Here is an 18496-nt window from a genome sequence, read left to right as displayed (position 1 = left end):
GAGAGAAAGAGTTCTCCCTTGGTCCATTACAAAAATTAAAGGAAAGAAGAACACTTGCATAATTTCTTCTTTTCTTTCATCTTTCTTCATCTCTTGATTCACTTGGTGAAGATCCTTAGAGGCCATATCTTTTTGTGGCTTTCCTTACTACATCAAGGAGAAGATTACAAGCACAAGAAGGAGTACAAGAAGGAGTTCTTAATTCAAGGTGCTTCAAGGTGGAGGAAACACACACAAGGAGAGATCAAGGATAGGAACTTTGGTGGTTCACTTGGATCGGATTGAGATCACGCTCCAAGGGTGAGTAGAACAAAAACTACTTCTTTGTTCTTCCTTACTATGCATGCTATGTTTATATACATATCACAATAAGCCAAGATCATGGGTTAAAGGAATGGTTTTTATGTTTAGTTAGTAGTTTAATGGTTAAACTAATTCCGCACTAATTAAAAAGTTTTTGAAATTTCATCCATTCCTTCAACCCCCTCATTCCTAAGCTAGAAACCTTCAATTTTGTATTCGAGGGGTTATAAGCATGGTGATTTTCACCCGTTGCTTGATTCCGCGGGTGGGTCACTTAGTAGTCTAATTCCACGATCTCTACACCTCTTGATGTGAGTTAGTGACTCTTGAACCGACTCTAATTCATGCCAAGTGAGTTCCTACGGCCCTTGAACAGGAGTAGGAATACCATGAAAGGGAATTTCGGTCCTTGAGCCTTGAACCGCCTTGGATACAACTACCGCCAAAGTAGGAATTTGCATCTACATTAGATTAGCTTCCGACACATAGAATTTGGGTGAAGCAGCCTCCCTAACACCCGACATTCTCATTTTTATTGTTTACATTTCATTTTTATTTTTATTTCTTTACATTTCATTATATTTTGTTAATCTAAAATCCTCTCTCAAAATATTGAACTCTTCCACTCATTTGTGCATATCCACCACTAGGCTCTTAGTTTTGATTAGGCTTTGGTGAGAACCAAAGCCTAGCAATCACCAAAGCCGAGCATTACTAGGGCTTGGTGCCTTAGATTAACATTTTTATTTATTTTCTTTTTCTTTTCTTTGTTTGCTAAGTGTCTTTATTTCCGATTACCCAAGGATTGTGGGTTAGCCACTAATCTCCGTGATACGATAAACTTTGGGCATAATATTTCCCTATCTTGACAATGATATGTACGCTTGCGTAAATGTGTATCCAAGTCAATGGCGCCGTTGCCGGGAATTAGGGTTTAATAGCCTTAATCCCTTGGTGAATCTGTTATTTAGGTCACATTAGCATTTTTTTTTCTTTATTTCAAAACAAAAAAAAATGTTAGTTTAATTAATTTAGTTTTATTGTTTTGTGTGCTTAGTTTTTATTTTCTCTTTAATTTTTGGTTACTAATCTTATTTTTGGGAACTCATAGGTGCTTATTTCTTATCATATTGAGTTATGGATCAATGGAGCTATGGATGGGAAGACCCAAGGGGATATGAGCAAGAAAGTTGCTATGGTGGAAGTCATCAAGTGTGGAATTCTCATGCGATCGGTTCTATGTCTTCTTGCAATGAAACTTGTGCTTTGTGTAATTCTCTGTGGCATTCATCTTTTGAGTGCTCTTCGAGATTTGAATGCCCAAATTTTATGGAAGAGTGTGAGTACAAGATGGACATGTATCAAAAGACATTTGTACTCGACGCATATCCACAAGATGAAGCTTATGAGCCCAGGAAGGAATTCGTTGAAGGACTACTTGCTCAATTGAAAGCCTCCCAAGATCTTTTACAAGCCTCTCAAGTTAGGATTTCACAAGAGACCATGGTGTCCGAAGGATATCCTCATAAGCAAGCGTATGAGTCTAGGAAGTCTTCTCTTAAAGAATTGCTAGCTCAATTGCAAGCGTCCCAAGCTCGATTGCAAGCTTCTCAAGAAATACTTATACATACCAATGACCAACTTGAGACTAGTCTTGCACAAGAGCCACCCTTCACCATTTATGAGCATGAATCTTTTTTTGACCAAGTGGAGCCTATTTCAAGAGAAGAAGTGTATATCGAGCATCTTGAGCAAGAATCCTTTATGCAAGTTGAAAATCATGATAGTAATGTTGATGTACAAGAAATTGAGCTTGGTTATGAAAGTTTCAATGCAAGTGAGGTGAGAGACTACACTTCAGAGGAATGGGTGCAATATTGGAAATCTAAGCTTCCAAATGGAGGAGAGATATTTGAAGATGATTCTGAAGAAGAGGATGTCTTGTCTAGTGAGGAGGATGAGGAGCTTGAAGTTATACACCATAATCCCTTATTCATCGAGAATGATGCCGAGCTTCAAGTCATATACCATAATCCTTTATTCATTGAGGTCAATGTTCCCAAGGAGGAAAAGAGTCCTTCAATACTTTGTGATGGTCAAGAAATTGAAGAGCCAAGGACTTTCTCTCCTCCCACATCCATGGAGATTCATCATGTGCTTCCCAAGGTGGATTGTAGAATATTGAGCACTTATGTTATTCATGAGAAGGTGGAGATTAAGGTACTTTTACCACTCAATCCACCATTAAGTGGCCAATGTTTCTACAATGAGGTGATGGATTGGAAAAGAAATGGAATACTTGCACTCACCCTTTCTCATCACTCTCAAGAGCTTTTACTACCTATTTTTCCTACGAGCATCATTTCTACACCACTTTTGAAGGAGAAGGCAAGGTTGGCTCCTACAAGAATAATTGAGAAGAAGGGGAAGATTAAGAAGCTACACTTTTGGCCACCAATTGGAATATTCATAGTTAGCTCTTGGTCTTGCCTCTATGATATGTCAAGGTGTCCTTTAGCCCCAAACAATAGGGTGGTCGCACTTGAGAAGTATCCACCTTGACAAAAATTACAATTTATGGACCGGCAATCAAGTCCTTAAACAAAGAGCTCGCTAGGGAGGCAACCCTAGCACATCATCAGTAGTATTTATTTCCTGGCTTATTTTTGTTGTGAATAAAGCTTTTGAGTCATTTTTGGGAGGATTGGAGGTGGTCGGAGTTGGAAGTGTGAAGAAAGAATGAATTTGGTAGTGAGCAGTTTCTGTCCAGAAAGTTTAGTGACTTTGGATGACTATAGCTTTTAGTATGCATGATATTTTGAGATGAAATTTTTTGGGGCTATTATCCTATATGTCTATTATCCTATGCCAAAATTTTAGCCACTTTTAGTCATTGGAGACCCTGTTATTTAATGGTCAATGCATGAGGGTCAGAACTGAAACAGCTACTGTAGAGTGACTTTGGAAAACTACATCCTCTACATATCAAGTTATTTGGAGCTCAAATTTTTCAGAGATGTATCTTCACATGTCCTCTATATTCTGGTACAACAGTTTTTCATTTGAGTCTCTCTAGCTTCAGATATGGTATTCCAATCATCATATGGCAGGTCCCAACAGCATAATCATCATCGACATCGTTGAGGGGGTACATCGCTTTGACCCTAGGGGGAATCACTATCAAAGTAAACTAACTCTGAAATGGAGCAGACCTAGGCGGGGCTAATCTCCACCAAGAGGTGTAGTAATTGGCAGAATCAACCAGAGGCCAGGGTACCAACTAAGCGAACCCAAATTGTCGAGCAAAGTGGTTAGGGGCATAGAGCTCGTAGCTTACGCGGTCGGTGGTAAGACGAATATCCAAGCAGGAGATGGCACGACAAAAGGCCAGGAGGGCTCTTTCACTATGATCCCGTCCACTGGGCAGAAAGCCATCATCATGGGGAGGAGGGAATCGCCTAGAAATGACTATTTTTGGGTCCGACATCGCTTCCAGCAAGTACAAGTAAATAAAACACTCGGAGTAGGGTGGAGCTCGATACGTTATGTTGCGGCAAAGCCAATTCCCCAAAAGGGAATCGACTGGAGGATCCTTTGGAATATCACCGCGACGGAAGTGAGGGAAATAAATCTGCAGCTAAAAGGCGAGGATCCAGAAAGGGCCACTAATGTCTGTATCGATCGAAGGGGCACATTGCAGCTTCATATAGGGAGCGATATAATTCACCCAATACAGGTTGCCCAAGGCCAACGTAAATACCATTGTAGAGAGCAGTGGCCAGAGAATTCCAGGGCCCAGTAGGTTTGTTGGAAGAAGTGCAAAAGATAAATTTGCAAAACCAGAATTCCAGGAATGCGATACCTCTTGTGTGGTCACGCTTGGTGCAGTAATAGTCGCGCCAGGATGGGTAGGATTTGCTGCGATGCCCCCGACCAGCCATATCCATTCCCAAAGGAAATTGAATGCCATCAAACTGACCATGCACATAGAGGTCAAAGTCAATGGGCAACCCCGTGATGGTAAGAACATCCAGCAGAGTTATGCTCATCTGCCCGAACCGAAAATCAATGTATTGCTGGAGGTGTTCCAGAAGCAAAGAGCGGCGGCTATCGGTGCAGGGCTGGTATTATAGGAAAGACATAAGCACAGATCGATGGTTTGGGTGATACCCACCGCATCCCAACGGGCCAAATCTCTCTCTCAGACCTCCTGATACCAAACATTTTCCTCGGGAGTGATGGTAGGCCAGAGGCCCACTTTCCTCCTTAGCCCCTAACTGCTAAAATCAACTGGCACCTGCCGAAGAGCTGCTATGGAATGGCTAATAGGAAGCCCATAATAGGCCATAGCATCATCTAGCAAACGATCACAAGGTGTGGGACCCAGACTCACTTGATTATCACCTCCACCAAAGCCCATCAGTCAACTTATCTCCTTTCCGGTCTGACTTCTGCATCGAACACCCATGTTAGTCCGCCAGGTGAATGCAACTTTCTCAGTAATTTCATCTGCCTGATCGATAATGAATGGTTTCTTGGGTGCCATTTCTAGGTTTGTTCGGAAATGGAAGACGAAGTTTGGAGGAAAAAGAGAACTTGAAATAGTTTGCTTCTGGGTTTCTCCGGAAAAGCAAGATAAAAGAAAAGCCTCCAAGAGAATCTGGCCAAGAGAGATGCGATCTTGCTACTAGACTTGTTAGCCAAATAGTCACCCTCAAGTATAAGGGGTACAAGTAATAGTATAGGGATTTAAGAAAGGTTGTCGAACCCACGAGGATTGGATTCCTTTAACTAGCTAGGGTGTTAACCTAAGGAGAGCTACAATATGCAAATATAAAATCACAAACCTAAATTCACAAGAAATCTAGACTCATGGTGAGTATGTGCATTCTGGTGGTAGTGAGATTGTATGTTGGATAGAGTGGTGAACCAAATTAAAATAAATGCTCAAATATAAACTAAACTAGTAAAATAATGGATGAAGTTAGGGGTTGGATTGTCTACCACTAACCTCCCTTGCAAGTATAGAAATTCAAATACAAGTGATGATATTCTAATTTTCCAATTATCCTCTTTACATCCGGATAAGACTACAAAGGCTTAAACTCCTTTAATGGTATCAATTCCAATTTGATAAGTCTAGAATTAACTACCTAAGAACAAATCCTATTATCGGTTAAGTCTCAATTCATTGTTCCTAGATGCATAAAGTTTTGAGTATAGATAATCATGCAAGCAAACCAATCCTAGATGGTACGTCTAAAAGATGCACAACTTAAATCTTGCACTCAAATATCATCGCTGGTAATATAGTGATCAACCAAAGGTCATTACCAGCTGAAGATTGTTCCTAAACTGCTAACCAAACGTCACAAACTACTCTTAACCATGCTACTGAACAGTTAACGAATAAATTAATTAACTAACCTATACTCGATGGCATTTTCTGTAAATTTTACAGAACACTAAAGACACATTGAATAATATGTATACAAAATTTTAGAACAATCGGAGTTAATTTGATATATTAAATAATTCACATAAAACTGAACACAGAAAGATAATGAAGCAGAAACAGATTTTATAACTTTAAAACTATTGATAGAAACGAAGCTAAGGACTCATTCTCCACCACCAAACACACTCAATCATATCAAAGCTCAGTTATGGAGTCCTATTCTCAATTGAATTTACCCGAAGTTAACTCACAAGCTCGAATTAACCCATTACCCTTTCTTAGTTCCTCGTTAAGTGAATACAAACTCACCACTTAATCTATTTCCGATTATGCAACCTAGACACAAGCTTGCTAAGTTTAACATATCAAAATCATTAAGCAATAAAAGGGTTTGGATAAATCTAGGGTCACAAGTATGTTGGTAGTCTTGGTAAACCTAAGGTTTGAGTCACATGTAATTCAAGAAAACATTTTGCTACTCAATTGGAATCAACACACGACATATACGAATCTAGTGTTACTACTAGCATTAGAACCCTAACCTATTCATTTAGTTGCGCACCTAAACAAACAAGTAAAGATTCATCTTGTAGACACGGTGAAACAAATACTCAATTGATAATATAGAAAACCAAAAACTGAATTGTCATCAATATGAATTGAACATGTTTGGGGCTTTAAAATTGCCCCTAGCTACAAAAGTATTTAGCTAGACATAGTCATGAATTAACTGAATGCATACATCAAGAGAATCGAAAAGAAAAATAGAGATGAAAGAAGGAGGTGAGATCACGGCTAGATGATGGCAGAAGATGTTGTTCTCTCCTCTCTCTTGTGCGGCAGCACGTACGTCCCAGCAGACGTCCCTTCTTTTTTGCTTAGGTCAAGAGATTTTCACTTCTTTTCCTTTTAGGATTCAAGTAGCTTCTCCTCTAAGATTCCTAATAATTTTCACCCATAAAAATATGTCATATATCTCTAATAAACAGAAATATTCAGTTAATACTCGTCAGTGGGCTTCTAAAAGGAATTTGGGCCTCAAATCGTGGATCTCCGTGAAAGTGTCAGATTCTCAGACTGCCCGACCTTGCTGTACTAAATTGGCCATAAATTGTTGTAGAAAAATGATATTAATGAACCGTTAAAAGTTCTGGAAACTAGACATCCAAGGCTTTCCAAGCATATAAAGTTCACTGTCTATTTCATTTTGAGCTGATCTTAGTTTCATGTCGAAGTTGACTGATCTACACAGGCAGATTTACTGATTTAGCTTCCTTTCTTCTACTTTGCTCCATAACACCTACAAAAAATAAAAATAAAGTAAATGACTTAAATAGATGGAGAACTAGCTAAGAAAACATGAAGAATTTAGTATAAAATCATGTACATTTATGAGCTTATCAAATTCCCCCACACTTATCTTTTGCTAGTCCTCGTGCAAAACAAAAGAAACGAACTAGAAAAAGGACATGGACCTAATGTCTTCCAAATATCTCAGAGAACTTATAATGCCCAGAAGTATGATCAACAAAATTCAAACAGTCACATATCAGAATTCACAACTTCACCTAAGAGCTAATTTATTTTGATAACCATCATGCTCAAAGTATAATGCAAGGACAATCAAACCAATGCAACAAACGAGAACCAACTTCCTCATGGTTCAAACAAGTGCCCACTTAATTTCTCACAAAGATGCTCTCAATTCTTTTCACTCATGATTTTCTGACTCAATGCACACAATCCTAAGTATTGCTACGTGAGCGAGATGATAATATATATGACAACAAAAAGCTCACGTAGATAACATGACAAAGAAGGCTCTTTCTGAATATATTATTTTTCACTTAGATTTCACGAACGATACTAGCACAAGACCAAATGAACCCAAGCCATAGGCTCATCCACATGCACAAATCTCCACAGACTAACTGTCGTCCCCAGTGATCAAATAGGTCTTCAATTCAGGGTTGTAATGGGGCCAATGGTTAAGGTTAAATAGGTCTCATCAAAAAGGCCGCGGATCAACTGGGCCGATGGAGGCCCGCCGGCCATGAGGGCTAAAAGCCAGGCCCGGCCTGTTAAAAAGCCCGCAAAAGCCCGCCTTGGTGGGTAGTGGGCCGGCCGGCAAAAAGCCCGCAAAAACCCGGCCCTGCCCGTAAAAGCCCGCTAGGCCCTGCCCTTAAAAGCCCGTAAAATATTATATATGTGTGTGTGTGTGTTTATAAATATATATATATATATATATATATAGACACATATAGATATATATATATATATATATTTGTGTGTGTGTTTATATATATGTGTTTGTGTTATATATATATATATGTGTGTGTGTGTGTGTGTGTGTGTGTTTATATATATATGTAGATATGTGTGTGTGTTTATAAATATATATATATAGACACATATAGATATGTATATATATATTTGTGTGTGTGTGTTTATATATATGTGTTTGTGTTATATATATATATATATATATATATATATATATATCTGTGTGTGTGTGTGTTTATAAATATATATATACACACACACACATATAGATATATATTTGTGTGTGTGTTTATATATATATGTGTGTGTGTGTGTGTGTGTGTGTGTGTGTGTGTGTGTGTGTGTCAGTGTGTGTTTATAAACATATATATGGAAGGTTGTAGAATCAGTGAGAAAAAATGGCTAGTTGGGCCTTTTGTTACTATCTTCTTCTCCTTGAGCTTGCTATTCTTTTTTGCAATATGTGAAGCTTCCAAATGTATATATATATAGAAAAGATATATATGCATTACCGCATAATAAATATATATATATATAGATATGTGTGTGTGTTTATATATATATGTGTGTGTGTGTGTGTGTGGAAGTCCTTATACTTCTATATAAAATATGTGCTAATATGCATATATATATATATATATATATATATATATTCTACATATCGGTTGACCAATCCGATCGGATTCGAAAATATGGTGAAATTGGCTAAATTTTTTACCACACTCATAATTTATTGTAATAAACTCATCCAACGGTCGGTTTTTCCATTTTCTTTGAATTGATAGGGGTTTCTCTTTGGAGTGTATGATATATAAATATAGGTTTATAAGAGTAACTACGTTTGACCTAGTTGATCGAATTCGAAACTAGAACCAAATTGGCTGGATTTTCTACAACCATCATAAAACATTACAATCTCTCCATTGAGCGGTTGGTTTCTCCAAATTCATTTTCTACTTCATGGTTGCTTTAGAATGAACCTAAACAATTTAAATGCAATGTATAAGTCATACAACTTTAGAAATAAAATTGGTATAGACCAATGTGTTTGTAATTAAAATTAATTTTTTTTATCTTATGTCCACGCACATTCATTGATGGAATATATACAAACGTGATGTGAAAAAATAAGCACGTTTCGCGGTTGTCATGGCATCGGTCAACCAATAAAACATATAAGTGACTACGGTTGACCAATCCGATCGGATTTGAAAATATGGTGAAATTGGCTAAATTTTTTTACCACACTCATAATATATTATAATAAACTCATCAAACGGTCGATTTTACCATTTTCGTTGAATTGATAAGGGTTGCTCTTTGGAGTGTATGATATATAAATATAGGTTTATAAGAGTAACTACGTTTGACCTAGTTGATCGAATTCGAAACGAGAACCACATTGGCTGGATTTTCTACATTCACCATAAAACATTACAATCTCTCCATCAAGCGGTTGGTTTCTCCGAATTCATTTTTCACTTCATGGTTGCTTTAGAATGAACCTAAACAATTTAAATGCAATGTATAAGTCATATAACTTTAGGAATAAAATTGGTATAGTCCAATATGTTTGTAATTAAAATTAATTTTTTTTATCTTATGTCCACGCACATCCATTGATGGAATATATACAAACGTGATGTGAAAAAATAAGCACGTTTCGCGGTTGTCACGGCATCGGTCAACCAATAAAACACATAAGTGACTACGGTTGACCAATCCGATTGGATTCAAAAATATGGTGAAATTGGCTAAATTTTTTTACCACACTCATAATTTATTGTACTAAACTCATCAAACGGTCGGTTTTTCCATTTTCGTTGAATTGATAGGGGTTGCTCTTTGGAGTGTATGATATATAAATATAGGTTTATAAGAGTAACTACGTTTGACCTAGTTGATCGAATTCGAAACGATAACCAAATTGACTGGATTTTCTACAACCACCATAAAACATTACAATCTCTCCATCAAGCGGTTGGTTTCTCCGAATTCATTTTCCACTTCATGGTTGCTTTAGAATGAACCTAAACAATTTAAATGCAATGTATAAGTCATATAACTTTAATAATAAAATTGGTATAGTCCAATGTGTTTGTAATTAAAATTAATTTTTTTTTATCTTATGTCCACGCACATCCATCGATGGAATATATACAAACGTGATGTGAAAAAATAAGCACGTTTCGCGGTTGCCACGCCAACGGTCAACCAATAAAACATATAAGTGACTACGGTTAACCAATCTGATCGGATTCGAAAATATGGTGAAATTGGATAAATTTTTTACCACACTCATAATTTATTGTAATAAACTTATCCAACGGTCGGTTTCTCATTTTCTTTGAATTGCTCAGTACACCACAAACAATCATCTATAGCGGCCAAAAAACGCTATAGTATCCTGTCATAGCGTTATAGAAAACGCTATGACAGCCCTCGCTATGGTAGGTCTGTTGCTTTAGATAGCTTTTCTGGGAAACGCTATCTATAAGTTTGTAAGCATAGCGTTTACAAAATGCTATTGATTAGTTTTTCATAGCATTTCCGAATTGCTATAAAAGTATTTTCCATAGCGTTTTTAAAATGCTATTAGTTTATTATTCATAGCATTTCCAAATTGCTATAAAAGTATTTTCCATAGCGTTTTTAAAATGCTATTAGTTTTCCATAACATTTATAGCGTTTTGTCAATTGTCTCTGTACACTTATTATAGCATTTCAATGATATCATCTAAACGTTTGTGTCGAACTGAAATTTGACAGCCATAAACAAAATAATTCATTTAATAGTTCAAAATGATACATAATTAATTTGTAGCATACAAGAAATTCAAAAACTAGTCCAACCAACAAGTTGTGTCTAGGTCCATTATGGACTACTTACTAAAATTTAACAAACTGCAAAAACATAATAACTAATTTATTACATTGCTATTGAATTGAGGGAGGTCATCATCTTCACCAATATTGAACTGCTACAAAACAGAAGACAAAAATCATGATTAGAGAAGTTGAAAAGTGTGCTAATCGATCACAAGTAGCAGCATGATTAATTAGATATGGCATGACCAAAACTGACCAGATTTTCAAAGCATAACAACTTTGTCAGATGGCCAAGCTATTGTAGTACCAATAGCATCTTCAATACAATGTAGCTCAGATGTTGGCCGCCAAAGAGATACAGTAGGGACCCTTGGGATATCAACCCAAACTCTCGTAGCATTAGGACCTAAAGGAACAAAATGAACAAGCTCGCCTGGATCACTTGAAGACCAATGTCCTTCTGCAACTATTTTTCCCGAACCACTAAAATCTAACAAGTTGCACTTTTTCTTGGAGTTTTTGTTCACACTCTAGCAACAAGACAAATATAATGATAATCAGATTATAAAAGGAACTAATACACTCACATATCAAAATAATGGTAGTACAATTAGCAAAAGAGTTAAAATTTACCGAAGGAGATGATAGGTTTCCAACTTCCTCAATGTTTGGACTATTTTCCAAAACAACTTTGTTAGCTGGCCATGCTACTTTAGTGCCAATAACATCTTCAATATATGTCATGTTAGGCGTAGGTCTCCATAAAAATGATTCAGGACATGTTGGGATATCAACCCAAACTATCATGGCATTAGGTCCGAGAGGAATATCATTAACAAGCATCTTTGGATCATTAGAGAACCAACGACCTTCAGCAACTATTTCCTCTTTTCCACTCCAATTGAACAACTTGCACTTGATAGAATTCATGTTTTTACTCTAACAATCAATGAAAACAAGAGCAAATGACTACGTAGATATGCAATATAAGAAATAGGAACAATGAAAATAAATGAACAAGCTGTAAGAGGAAAAGTATTTTACCGAAGGCATAGATATATTATCTTCATTCTCAGATTGCTGACTGATTTGCAAGACCACTTTATCAGCTGGCCACGCTATTGTCTTACCTTGAGCTTGTTCCATACAACTCATATTAGGTGAAGGCCTCCAAAGAAAAGCTTCTGGTTTGTTTGGAATATCTACCCTCACTTTCATTGCATTAGGTCCAAGAGGAGTATGATTGACAAGCTCATTCGGATCACTGGAACACCAACGTCCTTCGGCTACAATCTCATCCATTCCACACCAATCTAAAAGCTTGCACTTGTCTAGAGATTTGGGGCTCATACTCTACAATGTATCAAAATACATAATCATATTGATACAATTTTAACTTGAAAATAACATATTTAATTTAAAGATGTAATACTTAACCAAAACAAAAAGCAATAGAATGTAATAGTTACCACTGGAGAAGTCTTGTCAACTTGAGACCCATTTTGCTCATTTTTATCTTCCTCATTTTGCATTGTCTAACAATACCCAAAAAAAAAAAATTAATTGTAGTAAAGTTATTTATTAGTGTACCATAGTTTTACTTTTAAAGATACATTTACATGTGTCTTACCTCATGATGTCCAATTAATTTATGGACTAAGCTCTCCAAATGCTTGATTCTACTTCGCATATCAGTGTGTTGCTCTCCTAGCTGGAGCACATGCTTGTCCCTAGACTGTAAGAAGGCTAATTTGCTTATAGTAACTCCTCCTCCCATTCCACTTAATCGTCCAGGTTTATCTTGTCCTAATACTTGGGAAAGAGCATCTTCTCTCACATTAGTTGTTGAGGATGAGGGTGAATTACTTTCAACTTCTCTTAACTTCTCCTGAATGAAGCAACAAATATATAATTATATATGTTCTATTTTACAAAGGGTCAGCAATATATATTCACCCATATACCAAAGGAATGCCCTTACAATAGTTTCACCAACTGCTGTATTCACAGGTGTACCATCTTTTTTTGTGCGAGATTTGATCCAAACTTTAACCCTTGACACTGAAGATGGGTTGGCACTATCTCTTTTCTACAATCATATATAGAAAAAGAAAAACTGATGAAATAATCATATTTTCAATAAATTTGCCTTAAAAAGCATTAATATATGATATGTATTACCATATCAGCTGCTAATCGAACCATTCCCTTGCGACTGCATGTGTGTGGTACTTGTTTACGCCTCAATGCCTTGTACTTGTCACTTATAGCCTGAAGTCATTTTTTCTTTATCATAATACTACCCCTTAATATAATCTTGTACTTAATTAGCTCAGAAAATAGCATACCTTAAATGTTGGACTTGTTTTTGTCTTGACAAACTTCTTCCAAATTGCTAAAGTTGGTATGTTGTTTGGTTTGAGCCGAAGTCTTTCTTGTTTATTCTTTGCTGCTTGTATTTGATGAACTAATCTAGATTTTGAGGCCCTCCAAAGGCATCCCATCGACTTAAATATGACATCTTTTTGCCATTCTTCATCCAAGATGTATCTTGCCTACAATTTATATCAAAGTATTAAAGTATTGGAAACCTAATTTATGAAGACTAACATGTGCTGGAAAGCTTAAAACTACAATAGATTCATACCTGAACTTCTTCCCATAATGGTACTTTAAGGTCATCACCAAGGTTCCTCCAATCTTCAAGTATTACAGGTACATGCTCTCGTACAAGAGGGCCCAAAAAAGATGACAAGCTTACTGACCCCTCTCCATATGGTTCACCCAAGCTGTTAAATTGAACTTGAATCCGACTCTCAGGGTCCATAGCAACTTTCTTCATTTTGGTTGGACCTCTTTTCTTTTTCAATCATCTTGGATCTTCAACTGTATCTTGTACAGATGCATTTTCTTGGACCGCATCTTGTTCAGAACTATCATTACTTGGAATTGGTCCATCTTGGGTAGCTTCTTTACTAACTTGTGTATGTACTTCTTGGAGACCTGCCATGTGATTCACATCCCTTGCATCAAAGTCTTGTGATATTCCACCAGTTTCCTTAGTATGCTTCCTCTTACTGCGACCTGCCTTTGTAATATCTCTCACCATTATCGTTTATCTGTTTCAGAAAAAAGAATAGTAAGCATCTATATAATTCATTATTAACCTAGTTTCATATATAAAACTAAATATGCCTATATCACAGTTACATATGAATAATTCTCATACAAAACACAATAATATTTGCAGCCAAAACACAAAATAATAGAAACACCTTTAAAGCATGACCAAAAACCAAACTCCTCACTAACAAGTTCATATACTACACAAGTAGGCCCTCACAATCCTCCCTGACATAACTAACTGTCTCAGTAGAATCATCATTGTCCATTTCAATATCCTGTGGCAATGAAGATACGTCTACATTCTCATCATTTGTCTCCAACTCATGGAAACCTCTTGGTGGTGCCTTCATTACAACATACTAATTAGAGGAATCATCTTCTCTTGAATAGAAAACCTGTTTTGCTTGAGATGCTAGGATATATGGATCTCTTGCAAATGATATTTGACTTTGCTGTAGGTTTACAAGTGTAAATCCATCTTCTTCCTTGACACCATTTCCTTTATTCTCCCAATGACACTTAAAGACTGGAACATAAAATAGATGATAGTCTAGTAATATGATATCCGTCAATATCCCGTAGTAAGTAACCACATCAGCCACTTGTGCAGTATCTTTTGCACTTGCTCTACACATGGTTATTGCATCATAAGTCACTCCACTATTTTGAGTTTCTCTATCAACATCCTTCGTGCGAAACCGCTGTCCATTGATAATGTATCCTTTAACTGATAGTGCACTCTTTCTAGGACCATATGCCAACCATCTTAATGTGTTTGAGTGATTCTTCGAGTCAATAGGAATCTGTCACACATTTAAGAGTTAATTGGTGTACCTTAGCTAAGTAATAATTAGAAGAACAAGAAATTTGAGATGGTGGATTGCAAGTAACCTTGTTTTTTGTCCATTCTGCAAATCTCTCGGTATGCCGGTTCCAAAGTAAGGTTTCATTATTTGCAAGTCGTTTGTCTTTTGCTTGCAACTCCTCCAAATGCATACTAATAGAACACATAACTATATTAATATGAAATAAATAAATAAAACTAATATATATAAAAATAAACTAAATAAGTATATAAACAATAATGTACTTACTCTAAAAATGGATCCATTATGGCTGTGTTCAGTAGCACAGAACGATGTGCTATCTCTATCTCTTTGTCAGTCAATGTAATCGATGTAGCCTTAGAAATTGGACGACCTTCAAGAATGACAACATTGACAAAATCTTCATTCCGAACTTCTTTTTCCTCCACTTGTATGGATTTTTTCAGAAACTGACTACAAAAAGCGATGCACTCTTCTGCTAGGTAGGACTGTGCAATACACCCCTCAGGTCTTGCAGGATTTCGTACATAATCTTTTAGTGTTTTCATGTACCTGAGTAAAAGAATTTAAATTAGTACATAAACTAATTCTAATTGCATCATGAACTTTAGCATGAAAAGAAAACTAGACATAATTCTAACCTCTCAAAAGGATACATCCAACGAAAATGAACCGGTCCACACAAGCGTGCCTCTCTTGCTAGATGAACCGGTAAATGTACCATGATATCAAAAAAAGATGGCAGAAAAAACCGTTCAAGCTGACACAAAGTTTCAATAACCTTATTCTCAAGAATCAGCAACTTTTCTCTATCAATAGCACGCTGACATAATCTATTGAAAAAAGTACATAACCGAAGTATTGCATTTCTAGGCCCTTTCGGAAGCAATCCTCTTATAGCAACAGGCAACAATTGTTGCATTAGAACATGATAATCATGAGATTTGAGGCCCATAACCTTAGAATCCTCCAATGATATGCAGTTCCCAATATTTGAGCAATAACCATCAGGCCCTTTAAAATCATATAACCTCTTGCAAAATCTTTTTTTTCAGACCTTGAAAATGTATGTGGTGCTGGTGGAAGGTACAATCTGCTTCCATGCTGTTGTGGATGCAAGTCTTTCCTAATTCCCATGTCTTCTAAATCTTTACGAGCACTAATCCCATCTTTTGATTTCCCACTATGCAACATCGTGCCTATTATGCTTTCACAAATGTTTTTCTCTATGTGCATTACGTCCAAATTATGACATAATAGAAGTTCCTATAACAAAAATCCAGAAAATAGTAAGCAATTATAATGTAAAAAATAAAAATAAAATAAAAATAAAATAAAAAAACAGAACACTAACCTCCCAATATGGTAAACAAAAAAAGATTGATCTTTTCTTCCACCTAGAAAGCTCATTCTGATCATCAACATCACTGGTGTCATCTTCATTATTATTCCTTTTCCTTTTTTTGTTCCCACCTTTTCCAAAGTCATTTGGAAAATCTTTAAGAGCAAGAGAAATGTTTCGTCCTGTTAAAATTCTAGTCTTACTACCATGTTCCACACTATTATCAAACCAAGATTTCTTTCTTCGATATGGATGTGAGGGTGTAAGAAACTTCCTGTGACCCATGTATGCAAATTTCTTGCTGAAGCGTAACCATCTGTGATGTGTATTTTTGCCACATATAGGACATGCTTTTTTGCCTTTTGTACAACATCCAGCAAGATTTCCATAGGCTGGAAAGTCATTTATGGTCCACATCAACATTGCCTTCAAATTGAAAGTTGATTTACTGAATTCATCATAAGCCTCCACCCCATTCTGCCATAACAATTGCAAATCTTCTACAAGTGGTTGTAGATAAATATCAATGTCATTTCCGGGTTGCTTTGGACCAGGAATCAACAATGTTAACATAATGTTCTCTTTCTTCATGCATAACATAGGGGGCAAATTATACGTGACGAGCATTACTGGCCAACAACTATACTTGGAGCTTAAGATGGAGAAAGGGTTAAAACCATCAGTAGCAAGTCCAAGTCTGAGATTGCGTGGATCAGCTGCAAATGAAGGCCATTTATCATTAACCATGTCCCAAGCTAAAGAATCTACAGGGTGACGCATTTTTCCATCAGTGCTTTTGTTGCTGAAATGCCACCTTAAATCTTCTGCCATTTGTGCAGACCTGAACATCCTTCTAAATCTCGGAATGATAGGAAAATATCTCAGAACCTTAACTGGAACACCTTTTCTGATCTCCTTAGTACGCTTATTTTTCTTCCATCTTGAAGCACCATATTTTGGACAATTGTCCAAGTCCTTATACTCTTTTCTGAAAAGACAACAATCATTCTCGCAAGCGTGAATCTTTTCAAATCCCATGTCAAATATCTTGAGGAACTTTTTAATCGAGTACAACGACTTCAACAGAATATTTTCCTTCGGTAACAGGCCATGAATAGTCTCTAAAAGCTCATTGAAATGGGTATCAGACAATCCACTCTTGCTTTTGAGTCGATATAAAGCTACAATGGCTGACAACTTTGTGTAATTAGGACAACCTGGGTATAAAGGAGTTTCTGCATCTTCTAGGTTCTTCATGAATTGATCATCTTGCCTCTGTACAGTAGCTTCATCCATAGAGTTTGTAGGCTGGACAGAATCTTCATCCATAAAGTAAGCAGCTCTATATAAGTTATATGCCTCATCCTTGGTGGCTTCATGATCAACACTTTCAGCATTTACTATCTGATCTCCATGTTTTGTCCAATGTGATCTTTTCTTGTACTTGGAATCCATCCCCTTTATAACCAAATGTTCAAAAATAGTAGTACTATCTTGATGGCTTACATTACGGCAATCTTTGCAAGGGCAAAGAATCATTGCAGGATATCCCAAATTCTTTTCAGCAGTCTTCACAAAATGTAATGCTCTTTGCTCATACTCTGAACTAGATCTATGATTAAAAATAAAGAGAACAGGAAAAAAAAAAAAAAACATTCTAAGTCTAATTAAATTTCTATGTTGTTACTTTGCAAGTATTGGTGACCAAAAAAATTAAGTTATGATTCTTACCTGGGAAGCCACACCCACTCTTTATCCATCATCATTAGATTCAAGCAATGTCTAAAATTGAAACAAACAAACTAATTCTAATCGATCAATAAAGTACATAATTTACTTCATAACAGATATTAATGAATAAAATACATAATAAACTTCATATATGCCAGCACAAAAGAAACAAAAATAAGCTGCCACAATACATGCATTAGGAATTTGAATGCAGAAAAACACAATAACAATCACAATGGCAATGACAAAAACCAATTAAGTTAAAGAAACAAAAATGCTCTCTGATTTCAATGAGAGCAATATAATTTAGATATAAACTCTCTCTATGTTAAATCATGCCATTTCTTCCAATTTCATGACATATGAACTCAAACTGCTCAACCGATTTACTCATCCACAAGCTGCCAAACCAGGTCCTCTAGTAACCACTTAACTAGTTCAAGAGACATGAGTTTAGTATAGTTAAGGTATTAAAATCAGTCACCAGCTAACTGATTGGGAAAATTGAACCTATTCTCATGTGCTCAACTGATATGGAACTAACATCAATTTTCAACACCCAAAACAACACCACCCCAAAATTTTCACTTTCTTTTT

General features: G+C 36.4%; 2 protein-coding genes across 2 annotated transcripts; both read right to left on the bottom strand.

The window, feature by feature from the left end:
* Positions 1 to 10805: 10805 nt before the first annotated feature.
* LOC112163961 lies at positions 10806 to 13715 on the bottom strand. Its single transcript, XM_024300215.2, has 6 exons — positions 13521 to 13715; positions 13222 to 13428; positions 13055 to 13144; positions 12855 to 12962; positions 12504 to 12761; positions 10806 to 11403 (listed from the first exon to the last, which is right to left on the bottom strand). Exons 1-6 carry the CDS (start codon positions 13713 to 13715, stop codon positions 11137 to 11139), a joined length of 1125 nt encoding a protein of 374 aa, XP_024155983.2. The 3' UTR covers positions 10806 to 11136.
* A 2346-nt stretch (positions 13716 to 16061) lies between these two features.
* Positions 16062 to 17928, bottom strand: LOC112163960. Its single transcript, XM_040505952.1, has 3 exons — positions 17900 to 17928; positions 16224 to 17780; positions 16062 to 16092 (listed from the first exon to the last, which is right to left on the bottom strand). Exons 1-3 carry the CDS (start codon positions 17926 to 17928, stop codon positions 16062 to 16064), a joined length of 1617 nt encoding a protein of 538 aa, XP_040361886.1.
* Positions 17929 to 18496: the final 568 nt, after the last annotated feature.

This window comes from Rosa chinensis, chromosome 5 (assembly GCF_002994745.2).
Source record: "Rosa chinensis cultivar Old Blush chromosome 5, RchiOBHm-V2, whole genome shotgun sequence".
Classification (NCBI taxonomy): Eukaryota; Viridiplantae; Streptophyta; class Magnoliopsida; order Rosales; family Rosaceae; genus Rosa; species Rosa chinensis.
The sequence above is the reverse complement of the archived record's forward strand: the minus strand, read 5'-3'. Positions and strand labels throughout refer to the sequence as shown.

Bases quoted from the DNA above. Each gene is read 5' to 3' on its own strand.
- LOC112163961 (XM_024300215.2), bottom strand. From the start codon at position 13,715: ATGAAGAAAGTTGCTATGGACCCTGAGAGTCGGATTCAAGTTCAATTT. The intron at 13,429-13,520 runs GTATGAATCTAT...TATAAATTGTAG, and splicing joins CATTATGGGAAGAAGTTCAG to GCAAGATACATCTTGGATGA. The intron at 12,762-12,854 runs GTAAGGGCATTC...TGCTTCATTCAG, and splicing joins CAGCAGTTGGTGAAACTATT to GAGAAGTTAAGAGAAGTTGA.
- LOC112163960 (XM_040505952.1), bottom strand. From the start codon at position 17,928: ATGGATAAAGAGTGGGTGTGGCTTCCCAG. The intron at 17,781-17,899 runs GTAAGAATCATA...TTTTAATCATAG, and splicing joins GAGTGGGTGTGGCTTCCCAG to ATCTAGTTCAGAGTATGAGC. The intron at 16,093-16,223 runs GTGGAAGAAAAG...TTTTTGTTATAG, and splicing joins GATCAGAATGAGCTTTCTAG to GAACTTCTATTATGTCATAA.